Source organism: Coregonus clupeaformis, chromosome 34 (assembly GCF_020615455.1).
Source record: "Coregonus clupeaformis isolate EN_2021a chromosome 34, ASM2061545v1, whole genome shotgun sequence".
Classification (NCBI taxonomy): Eukaryota; Metazoa; Chordata; class Actinopteri; order Salmoniformes; family Salmonidae; genus Coregonus; species Coregonus clupeaformis.
Genome location: NC_059225.1, coordinates 10,764,369 through 10,776,147, shown reverse-complemented (window position 1 = coordinate 10,776,147; position 11,779 = coordinate 10,764,369). Strand labels below are relative to the sequence as shown.

General features: G+C 40.5%; 1 protein-coding gene across 10 annotated transcripts in view; it reads left to right on the top strand.

The window, feature by feature from the left end:
- The window catches only part of LOC121549745 (eyes absent homolog 1-like), a 181,423-nt gene extending 169,947 nt beyond the window's left edge, over positions 1–11,476 (top strand). For 3 of the 10 annotated variants that reach the window (XM_041861601.2, XM_041861604.2, XM_045210413.1), the window contains one exon: positions 11,117–11,475. In XM_041861601.2, coding sequence (XP_041717535.1) covers positions 11,117–11,197 — 81 coding nt within the window. In that variant the 3' untranslated portion in view covers positions 11,198–11,475. Of the gene's footprint in view, positions 1–11,116 lie in introns of all 10 variants that reach the window. The other 7 variants (XM_041861608.2, XM_041861606.2, XM_041861605.2 and 4 more) reach the window with 3 other exon arrangements.
- Positions 11,477–11,779: the final 303 nt, after the last annotated feature.

Genomic DNA, 11,779 nt, shown 5'->3' with positions numbered 1-11,779 from the left:
TGAAATAGAGAGTGTGTACGGGTGAGAGAGATGGCATAATGATATATTCTTACCCATGGCCCTAAGCAGCGTAAATATGTGTAACGCTAGACAGGCATGTTTACAGGAGAGCGTAAATAGAACATGCATTCACACGGCTTAAATCTTTGTTGATGAGATTAGGATATTTACTGACCAACCTGTCAGAGAGAACAAGAAAGACTGCTTGGTGAACTTCACAACGCAGCTAGATCCCAATACTAAGGCACTTAGACTCTCTCTCTCTCTCTCTCTCTCTCTCTCTCTCTCTCTCTCTCTCTCTCTCTCTCTCTCTCTCTCTCTCTCTCTGCAATTCAATTTCAATTCAATTTCAATTTAAGGGCTTTATTGGCATGGGAAACGTATGTTAACATTGCCAAAGCAAGTGAAGTAGATAGTAAACAAAAGTGAAATAAACAATAAATATTAACAGTAAACATTACACTCAGAAGTTCCAAAATAATAAAGACATTTAAAATGTCTTATTATGTATATATACAGTGTTGTAACAATGTGCAAATACTTAAAGTAAAAATGGGAAAATAAATAAACATAAATATGGGTTGTATTTACAATGGTGTTTGTTCTTCACTGGTTGCCCTTTTCTTGTGGCAACAGGTCACAAATCTTGCAGCTGTGATGGCACACTGTGGTTTTTCACCCAGTAGATAAGGGAGTTTATCAAAATTGGGTTTGTTTTCAAATTCTTTGTGGATCGCTGTAATCTGAGGGAAATATGTGTCTCTAATATGGTCATACATTTGGCAGGAGGTTAGGAAGTGCAGCTCAATTTCCACCTCATTTTGTGGGCAGTGTGCACATAGCCTGTCTTCTCTTGAGAGCCAGGTCTGCCTACGGCGGCCTTTCTCAATAGCAAGGCTATGCTCACTGAGTCTGTACATAGTCAAAGCTTTCCTTAAGTTTGGGTCAGTCACAGTGGTCAGGTATTCTGCCACCGTGTACTCTCTGTTTAGAGCCAAATAGCATTCTAGTTTGCTATGTTTTTTTGTTAATTCTTTCCAATGTGTCAAGTAATTCTCTTTTTGTTTTCTCATGATTTGGTCGGGTCTAATTGTGTTGTTGTTGTTGTCCTGGGGCTCTGTGGGGTCTGTTTGTGTTTGTGAACAGAGCCCCAGGACCAGCTTACTTAGGGGACTCTTCTCCAGGTTCATCTCTCTGTAGGTGATGGCTTTGTTATGGAAGGTTTGGGAATCGCTTCCTTTTAAGTGGTTATAAATTGAACAGCTCTTTTCTGGATTTTGATAATTAGCAGGTATCGGCCTAATTCTGCTCTGCATGCATTATTTGGTGTTTTTCGTTGTACACAGAGGATATTTTTCCAGAATTCTGCATGCAGAGTCTTATTTTGGTGTTTGTCCCATTTTGTGAATTCTTGGTTGGTGAGCAGACCCCAGACCTCTCCCCTCTCTCCCCCTCTCCCCCCTCTCCTTCTTTCTCTCTCTCTCTCTCTTTCTCTCTCTCTCTCTCTCTCTCTCTCTCTCTCTCTCTCTCTCTCTCTCTCTCTCTCTCTATCTCTCTTTCTCTCTCTCTCTCGCTCTATGTTAAATGCTGGTTCTTGCGACAACATTTAACATAAATGACCTTGAAAGAGAAAGAGAGAGAGAGAGAGAGAGAGAGAGAGAGAGAGAGAGAGAGAGAGAGAGAGAGAGAGAAGAAAGAAGGAGAGGGGGAGATAGAGGGAGAGAGAGTTGGGTATTCGTATTTTCTGCCAAGTTAGGATGTAAACCCAACGCACACACACACACACACACATACACACACACACACACACACACACACACACACACACATGCCCAGTCAGGACAAGGCGTTCCCCTCTCATTTCACCTGTTTCTAAACAAAGACTGCAGAATAGAGAGGGAGAGAGATAGAGAAAAGAGAGAGAGAGAGAGAGCAGAGAGAGAGAGGGAGAGAGAGAGAAAAGAGAGGGAGAGAGCATAGAGAGAGAGAGAGCAGAGAGAGGGAGAGAGAGAGAGAGAAAAAAAAAAAAGAGAGAGAGATCAGAGATAGATAGAGAGCAGAGAGAGAGAGAGAGAGAGAGAGAGAGAGGGAGAGAGAGTGAAAAGAGAGAGAGGCGTTCCCCTCTCATTTCACCTGTTTCTAAACAAAGACTGCAGAATAGATGTGTGGAGAAGATGGAGAGAGAGAAAGAGAAAACAGAGAGGGAGAGAGAGAGCAGAGATAGAGAGAGAGCAGAGAGAGAGAGAGAGAGAGAGGGAGAGAGATAGAGAAAAGAGAGAGAGAGAGAGCAGAGAGAGAGAGGAAAGGGAGAGCATAGAGAGAGAGAGAGCAGAGAGGGAGGAGAGAGAGAGAAAAAAAAGAAAGAGAGAGAGAGCAGAGATAGAGAGAGAGCAGAGAGAGAGATAGAGAGAGAGAGAGAGAGAGAGAGATAGAGAGAGACAGGGAGAGGGAGAGAGAGTGAAAAGAGAGAGATAGAGAGAGAGAGAGCAGAGAGAGAGAGAGAGAGAAAACAGAGAGGGAGAGAGAGAGCAGAGAGAGAGAGAGAGAGAGAGAGAGAGAGAGAAAAGAGAGAGAAAAGAGAGAGAGAGAGAGAGCAGAGAGAGAGAGAGAGAGAGGGAGAGAGAGAGAGAGAGAGAGAAAAGAGAGATAGAGAGAGAGAGAGAGAGAGAGAGAGAGAGAGAGAGAGAGAGAGAGAGAGAGAGAGAGAGAGAGAGAGAGAGAAAGAGAGAGAGACTGATACTCTACTTTGAACTCAGTTCAAACGTCAAGCTTTTCATCGTGAGAGAAAGATTAACACACATAGCTTAACTGGAAGATAAATTAAAAATCAAAGACTTTGAGTGTGAGTGGTGGGAGTGTGAGATTGACGAGAGGAGAAAGGATATTTAACCCCCATTGAAACACCACCAAGTGAAAAAAAAGAAAGAAAGGTTACAATGTCAACATCAGAGATGACGTAAAATAACACAACAATTTCACCAGTCAGACGCAACATATCAGACATCACAATCTGTGGAGTCCAACCTTTCCTCCACTCTCTTTCTCCGTCTCAAAAAAATAAGAATCCTAAATCGCCAAAATAATTGGACCTCTAAACAGTTATTAGTATTGCCAAGCTGAGAGAGAGAGAGAGAGAGAGAGAGAGAGAGAGAGAGAGAGAGAGAGAGAGAGAGAGAGAGAGAGAGAGAGAGAGAGAGACAGAGACAGAGACAGCAGATGAGCTCCCACATTTTTCAGCTTGACAAAAATATAGATTTAGAGTTAGATAAACTTAGATTTTTCCACTAGGACATATACAGGATACTACCATCCACAACATAACCTTCACTCCAAATCAAAACTCCAAACCTACAACCTGATGTTGGACAAAATTACCTGGAAGGATTCCTTCCACCAAAAATTCTTATTCCGCAGGACTATACAGCAAAAATATCCTCCAGTGTGCTACCTATATCCCTCCACTAGAATCCCCATACTTTAATGAAGACAGCTTCTCCATTCTGGAGGGGGAAATCAATCATTTCCAGGCCCAGGGACATGTACTAGTCTGTGGCGACCTAAATACCAGAACTGGGCAAGAACCCGACACCCTCAGCACACAGGGGGACAAACACCTACCTGGAGGTGACAGCATTCCCTCCCCCATATGCCTCCCTAGGCACAACTACGACAACATAACCAACAAAAACGGGTCACGACTCCTGCAGCTCTGTCGCACACTGGGTATGTACATAGTCAATGGTAGGCTTTGAGTGGATTCCTATGGTAAGTACACAAATAGCTCATCTCTTGGCAGTAGTGCTGTAGACTACTTTATCACTGACCTCAACCCAGAGTCTCTCAGAGCGTTCACAGTCAGCCCACTGACACCCCTATCAGATCACAGCAAAATCAGTCTACTTGAACAGAGCAATACTCAATCATGAGGCATCAAAGCCAAAGGAACTGAATAATATTAAGATATGATATAGATGGAAGGAAAGTAGTGTGGAAACCTACCAAAAAACAATTAGGCAACAACCAATTCAATCCCTTTTAGACAACTTCCTGGACAAAAACGTTTCACTGTAATATTGAAGGTGTAAACTTGGCAGTAGAAAACCTAAAAAGTATATATGACCTCTCAGCTTCCCTATCAAATCAAAAAATGTCAAGCAGAAAACCTAAGAAAATTAAAAACAATGACAAATGATTTGATAAAGATATAAAAAACCGAAAAAATAAATGGAGAAACCTATCCAACCAAAAACATGGAGACCAAGAAAACCTGAGCCTACTATGGTGAATCACTAAAACAATACAGAAATACACTACGGAAAAGGAAGGAATAGCACGTCAGATATCAGCTCAATGTAACTGAAGAATGGATAAACCGCTTCTCCAATCTTTTTGGCCCTATAACAAAGAACAAACAGCAAAAACATATATAGTCGTGGTCAAAAGTTTTGAGAATGACACAAGTATTGGTCTTCACAAAGTTTGCTGCTTCAATGTTTTTAGATATTTTTGTCAGATGTTACTATGGTATACTGAAATAATTACAAGCATTCCATAAGTGCCAAAGGCTTTTATTGACAATTGCATTAAGTTTATGCAAAGAGTCAATATTTGCAGGGTTGACCCTTCTTTTTCAAGACCTCTGCAATCCGCCCTGGCATGCTGTCAATTAACTTCTGGGCCACATCCTGACTGATGGCAGCCCATTCTTGCATAATCAATGCTTGGAGTTTGTCAGAATTTGTGGGTTTTTGTTTGTCCACCCGCCTCTTGAGGATTGACCACAAGTTCTCAATGGGATTAAGGTCTGGGGAGTTTCCTGGCCATGGACCCAAAATGTCGATGTTTTGTTCCCCGAGCCACTTAGTTATCACGTTTGCCTTATGGCAAGGTGCTCCATCATGCTGGAAAAGGCATTGGTCGTCACCAAACTGTTCTTGGATGGTTGGGAGAAGTTGCTCTCGGAGGATGTGTTGGTACCATTCTTTATTCATGGCTGTGTTCTTAGTCAAAATTGTGAGTGAGCCCACTCCCTTGGCTGAGAAGCAACCCCACACATGAATGGTCTCAGGATGCTTTACTGTTGGCATGACGCAGGACAGGATGGTAGCGCTCACCTTGTCTTCTCCGGACAAGCTTTTTTCCGGATGCCCCAAACAATCGGAAAGGGGATTCACCAATATTTCGCTGCCCTTCTTCACACCAGGCCATCCTCCAAAAGTATTTGCGTCACTGTGCGTGCAGATGCACTCACACATGCCTGCTGCCATTCCTGAGCAAGCTCTGCATTGGTAGTGCCCCGATCCCGCAGCTGAATCAACTTTAGAGAGACGGTCCTGGCGCTTGCTGGACTTCCTTGGGCGCCCTGAAGCCTTCTTCACAACAATTGAACCTCTCTCCTTGAAGTTCTTGATGATCCGATAAATGGTTGATTTAGGCGCAATCTTACTAGCAGCAATATCCTTGCCTGTGAAGCCCTTTTTGTGCAAAGCAATGATGACGGCACGTGTTTCCTTGCAGGTAACCATGGTTAACAGAGGAAGAACAATGATATTATATTTCATGCACCACCCTCCTTTTAAAGCTTCCAGTCTGTTATTCTAACTCAATCAGCATGACAGAGTGATCTCCAGCATTGTCCTCGTTAACACTCTCACCTGTGTTAACGAGAGAATCACTGACATGATGTCAGCTGGTCCTTTTTGTGGCAGGGCTGAAATGCAGTGGAAATGTTTTTTGGGGATTAAGTTCATTTTCATGGCAAAGAGGGACTTTGCAATTAATTGCAATTAATCTGATCACTCTTCATAACATTCTGGAGTATATGCAAATTGCCATCATAAAAACTGAGGCAGCAGACTTTGTGAAAATTTATATTTGTGTCATTCTCAAAACGTTTGACCACGACTGTACATGATCAAATACAAATCGTAGAATCAACTATTAAAGACTACCAGAACCCACTGGATTCTCCAATTACATTGAATGAACTACAGGACAAAATACAAACCCTCCAACCCAAAAAGGCCTGTGGTGTTGATGGTATCCTAAATTAAATGAGAAAATATACAGACCACAAATTCCAATTGGCTATACTTAAACTCTTTAACATCATCCTTAGCTCTGGCATCTTCCCCAATATTTGGAACCAAGGACTGTTCACCCCAATCCACAAAAGTGGAGACAAATTTGACCACAATAACTACCGTGTGATACGTGTCAACAGCAACCTTGGGAAAATCCTTTGCATTATGTTAACAGCAGACTCCTCACAAGGTACTGAGCAAATGTCAAATTGGCTTTTTACCAAATTACTGTACGACAGACCACGTATTTACCCTGCACACTCTAATTGACAAAGAAACAAACCAAACAAACCTTCTCATCCTTTGTTGATTTCAAAACAGCTTTTGACTGAATTTGGCATAAGGTTCTGCTATACAAATTGATGGAAAGTGGTATTGGGGGATAAACTTACAACAATATAATATCCATGTACACAAACATTGCAAAATTGGCAAAAAAACACACACATTTTTTTCCACAGGGCCGTGGGGTGAGACAGGGATGCAGCTTAAGCCCCACCTTCTTCAACATATATTTCAACGAATTGGCGAGGGCACTAGAACAGTCTGCAGCACCCGGCCTCACCCTACTAGAATCTGAAATAAAATGTCTACTGTTTGCTGATGATCTGGTGCTTCTGTCCCCAACCAAGGAGGTCCTACAGCAGCACCTAGATCTTCTGCACAGATTCTGTCAGACCTGGGCCCTGACAGTAAATCTCAGTAAGACAAAAATAATGGTGTTCCAAAAAAGGTCCAGCTGCCAGGACCACAAATACAAATTCCTTCTGGACACCGTTGCCCTAGAGCACACAAAAAACGATACATACCTCGGCCTAAACATCAGCGCCACAGGTAACTTCCACAAAGCTGTGAACGATCTGAGAGACAAGGCAAGAAGGGCCTTCTATGCCATCAAAAGGAACATAAAATTTGACATACCAATTAGGATCTGGCTAAAAATACTTGAATCAGTTATATAACCCATTGCCCTTTATAGTTGTGAGGTCTGGGGTCCGCTCACCAACCAAGAATTCACAAAATGGGACAAACACCAAATTGAGACTCTGCATGCAGAATTCTGCAAAAATATCCTCGATGTAAAACGTAAAACACCAAATAATGCATGCAGAGCAGAATTAGGCCGATTCCCGCTAATTATCAAAATCCAGAAAAGAGCCGTTAAATTCTACAACCACCTGAAAGGAAGTGATTCACAACCCTTCCATAACAAAGCCATCACCTACAGAGAGATGAACTTGGAGAAGAGTCCCCTAAGCAAGCTGATCCTGGGGCTCTGTTCACAAACACAAACAGAACCCCAGGATAGCAACACAATTAGACCCAACAAAATCATGAGAAAACAACAAGATAATTACTTGACACATTGGAAAGAATTTACAAACAAACAGAGCAAGCTAGAATGCTATTTGGCCCTAAACAGAGAGTACACAGTGGCAGAATACCTGACCACTGTGACTGACCCAAACTTAAGGAAAGCTTTGACTATGTACTCAGTGAGCATAGCCTTGCTATTGAGAAAGGCCGCCGTAGGCATCCCTGGCTCTCAGGAGAAGACAGGCTATGTGCACACTGCCCACAAAATGAGGTGGAAACTGAGCTGCACTTCCTAACCTCCTGCCAAATGTATGACCATATTAGAGACACATATTTCCCTCAGATTACACAGAAAACAAACCCAATTTTGATAAACTTATTATTATATTATTATCTATTAGGTGAAATACCAGAGTGTGCCATCACAGCAGCTGGATTTGTGACCTGTTTCCACAAGAAAAGGGCAATCAGTGAAGAACAAACAGCATTGTAAATACAACCCATATATATGTTTATTTATTTTCCCTTTTTGCACATCATTAGAACACTGTATATAGACATAATATGACATTTGAAATGTCTTTATTCTTTTGGAACTTCTGTGATTGTAATGTTTACTGTAATCCATTTAAATGTTTATTTCACTTTTGTTTATTATCTATTTCACTTGCTTTGGCAATGTTAACAGCTGTTTCCCATGCCAATAAAGCCATTAAATACAAATTGAATTGAGAGAGAGAGCGAGAGAGAGAGAGAGAGAGAGAGAGAGAGAGAGAGAGAGAGAGAGAGAGAGAGAGAGAGAGAGAGAGAGAGAGAGAGAGAGAGAGAGAGAGAGAGAGAGGAAGATACCATCTCCAGCTTTTCAACTTAAAAGCAAAGACAATTTACAAAACAAAAAGCAAAGAGCTTTTTAAGGGTCACTGGAAGCCTTCTAAGAGGAACATACGCCTGGGAGATAGAGAACTTTGAGAGGGAGCTTTGATAAGACAGAAGTAATGGACTACATGGAGGGAGGGAGGGAGGGAGGTCGAGGACTCTACCTGACAAGACCCTTTCATTCTCTCCGACTCATGTTTCTCCCTCTCTGCTACTTGCATGGGAACAATGTCTGATCAGCTGGTCTGTCTCTCTGTAGCAGTCAAATTTAGCATTAGGAGTTTTTCTTTAGTTCAAAGGACATTAACTGCCATTGAATTGCTGCTTTAGTTTGATTGATTGTACTATAGTTATATTAGTGTGAAGCAGAGTATAGTACCAGTAATACCATCATTAGTTATAGTACTAGTAATACCATCATTAGTTATAGTACCAGTAATACCATCATTAGTTATAGTACCAGTAATACCATCATTAGTTATAGTACCAGTAATACCATCATTAGTTATAGTACCAGTAATACCATCATTAGTTATAGTACCAGTAATACCATCATTAGTTATAGTACCAGTAATACCATCATTAGTTATAGTACCAGTTGTACCATCATTAGTTATAGTACCAGTTGTACCATCATTAGTTATAGTACCAGTAATACCATCATTAGTTATAGTACCAGTTGTACCATCATTAGTTATAGTACCAGTAATAACATCATTAGTTATAGTACCAGTAATACCATCATTAGTTATAGTACTAGTGATACCATCATTAGTTATAGTACCAGTAATACCATCATTAGTTATAGTACCAGTAATACCATCATTAGTTATAGTACTAGTGATACCATCATTAGTTATAGTACCAGTAATACCATCATTAGTTATAGTACCAGTAGCACCATCATTAGTTATAGTACTAGTAATACCATCATTAGTTATAGTACCAGTTGTACCATCATTAGTTATAGTACCAATTGTACCATCATTAGTTATAGTACCAGTAATACCATCATTAGTTATAGTACCAGTAATACCATCATTAGTTATAGTACCAGTAATACCATCATTAGTTATAGTACTAGTGATACCATCATTAGTTATAGTACCAGTAATACCATCATTAGTTATAGTACCAGTAATACCATCATTAGTTATAGTACCAGTAATACCATCATTAGTTATAGTACCAGTAATACCATCATTAGTTATAGTACTAGTAATACCATCATTAGTTATAGTATAGTACCAGTAATACCATCATTAGTTATAGTACCAGTAATACCATCATTAGTTATAGTACCAGTAATACCAACATTAGTTATAGTACCAGTAATACCATCATTAGTTATAGTACCAGTAGCACCATCATTAGTTATAGTACCAGTAATACCATCATTAGTTATAGTACCAGTAATACCATCATTAGTTATAGTACCAGTAATGCCATCATTAGTTATAGTACCAGTAATAGCATCATTAGTTATAGTACCAGTAATACCATCATTAGTTATAGTACCAGTAATGCCATCATTAGTTATAGTACCAGTAATAGCATCATTAGTTATAGTACCAGTAATACCATCATTAGTTATAGTACCAGTAATACCATCATTAGTTATAGTACCAGTAATACCATCATTAGTTATAGTACCAGTAATGCCATCATTAGTTATAGTACCAGTAATACCATCATTAGTTATAGTACCAGTAATACCATCATTAGTTATAGTACCAGTAATGCCATCATTAGTTATAGTACCAGTAATAGCATCATTAGTTATAGTACCAGTAATACCATCATTAGTTATAGTACCAGTAATACCATCATTAGTTATAGTACCAGTAATACCATCATTAGTTATAGTACCAGTAATACCATCATTAGTTATAGTACCAGTAGCACCATCATTAGTTATAGTACCAGTAATACCATCATTAGTTATAGTACCAGTAATACCATCATTAGTTATAGTATAGTACTAGTAATACCATCATTAATTATAGTACCAGTAATGCCATCATTAGTTATAGTACCAGTAATACCATCATTAGTTATAGTACCAGTAATACCATCATTAGTTATAGTACCAGTAATACCATCATTAGTTATAGTACCAGTAGCACCATCATTAGTTATAGTACCAGTAATACCATTATTAGTTATAGTACCAGTAATACCATCATTAGTTATAGTACCAGTAATACCATCATTAGTTATAGTACCAGTAATACCATCATTAGTTATAGTACCAGTAATACCATCATTAGTTATAGTACCAGTAGCACCATCATTAGTTATAGTACCAGTAATACCAGTATTAGTTATAGTACCAGTAATACCATCATTAGTTATAGTACCAGTAATACCATCATTAGTTATAGTACCAGTAATACCATCATTAGTTATAGTACCAGTAATACCATCATTAGTTATAGTATAGTACCAGTAATCTCCAGAATACTAATTGACTGTGCTGCCGTTGTTGTGTGGAGTCTTTGTTTGTGTCCCAAATTGCACCCTATTCCCTATATAATGCACTACTTTTGACCAAGGCAAGTAGTGCACACAATAAGGAATAGGGTGCAATTTCAGACACATACTTTTAGTAGGCTCTCTACTGGCAGTTACACAGCCGTTCTCTGTTATTGCCAGGAGAGAGGATCTGAAATCATGAAAATCAAGAAAATGTATTCAAAATAGCTTTTTGTGATTGTACCATTTTTGTGATTGTGTGTTCGTTAATAGTAAAATATGGACGTTTTTTTTTCAATTTCCTGAAAAGTTAACATTTTCGAGAGACCTATTGTAACAGTCGTGTTTCTCCTCCTCCTCCGCAGCACAACATGCCCTTTTGGAGGATCTCCAACCACTCTGACCTCATGGCCCTCCACCATGCTCTGGACCTGGAGTACTTGTAGCTACCGCCTGGTACCGCCTGGTACCGCCTGGTACTACACCACCGGGCCCCTACATCAACCTACTGCTGGACCTACACCTCACCCTGCGACCTGGAGTACTTGTAGCAGCCCTACTAACCCTACCACCTACCACCTACCACCTACCACCTACCACCTACCAACCCTAAACATCTACCACCTACCACCTACCACCTACCAACCCTAAACATCTACCACCTACCACCTACCACCTACCACCTACCACCTACCACCTACCAACCCTAAACATCTACCACCTACCACCTACCACCTACCAACCCTAAACATCTACCACCTACCACCTACCACCTACCAACCCTAAACACCTACCACCTACCACCTACCAACCCTAAACACCTACCACCTACCACCTACCACCTACCACCTACCACCTACCAACCCTAAACACCTACCACCTACCACCTACCACCTACCACCTACCAACCCTACAAACCTACCACCTACCACCTACCACCTACCACCTACCACCTACCAACCCTAAACACCTACCACCTACCACCTACCACCTACCACCTACCACCTACCACCTACCAACCCTAAACA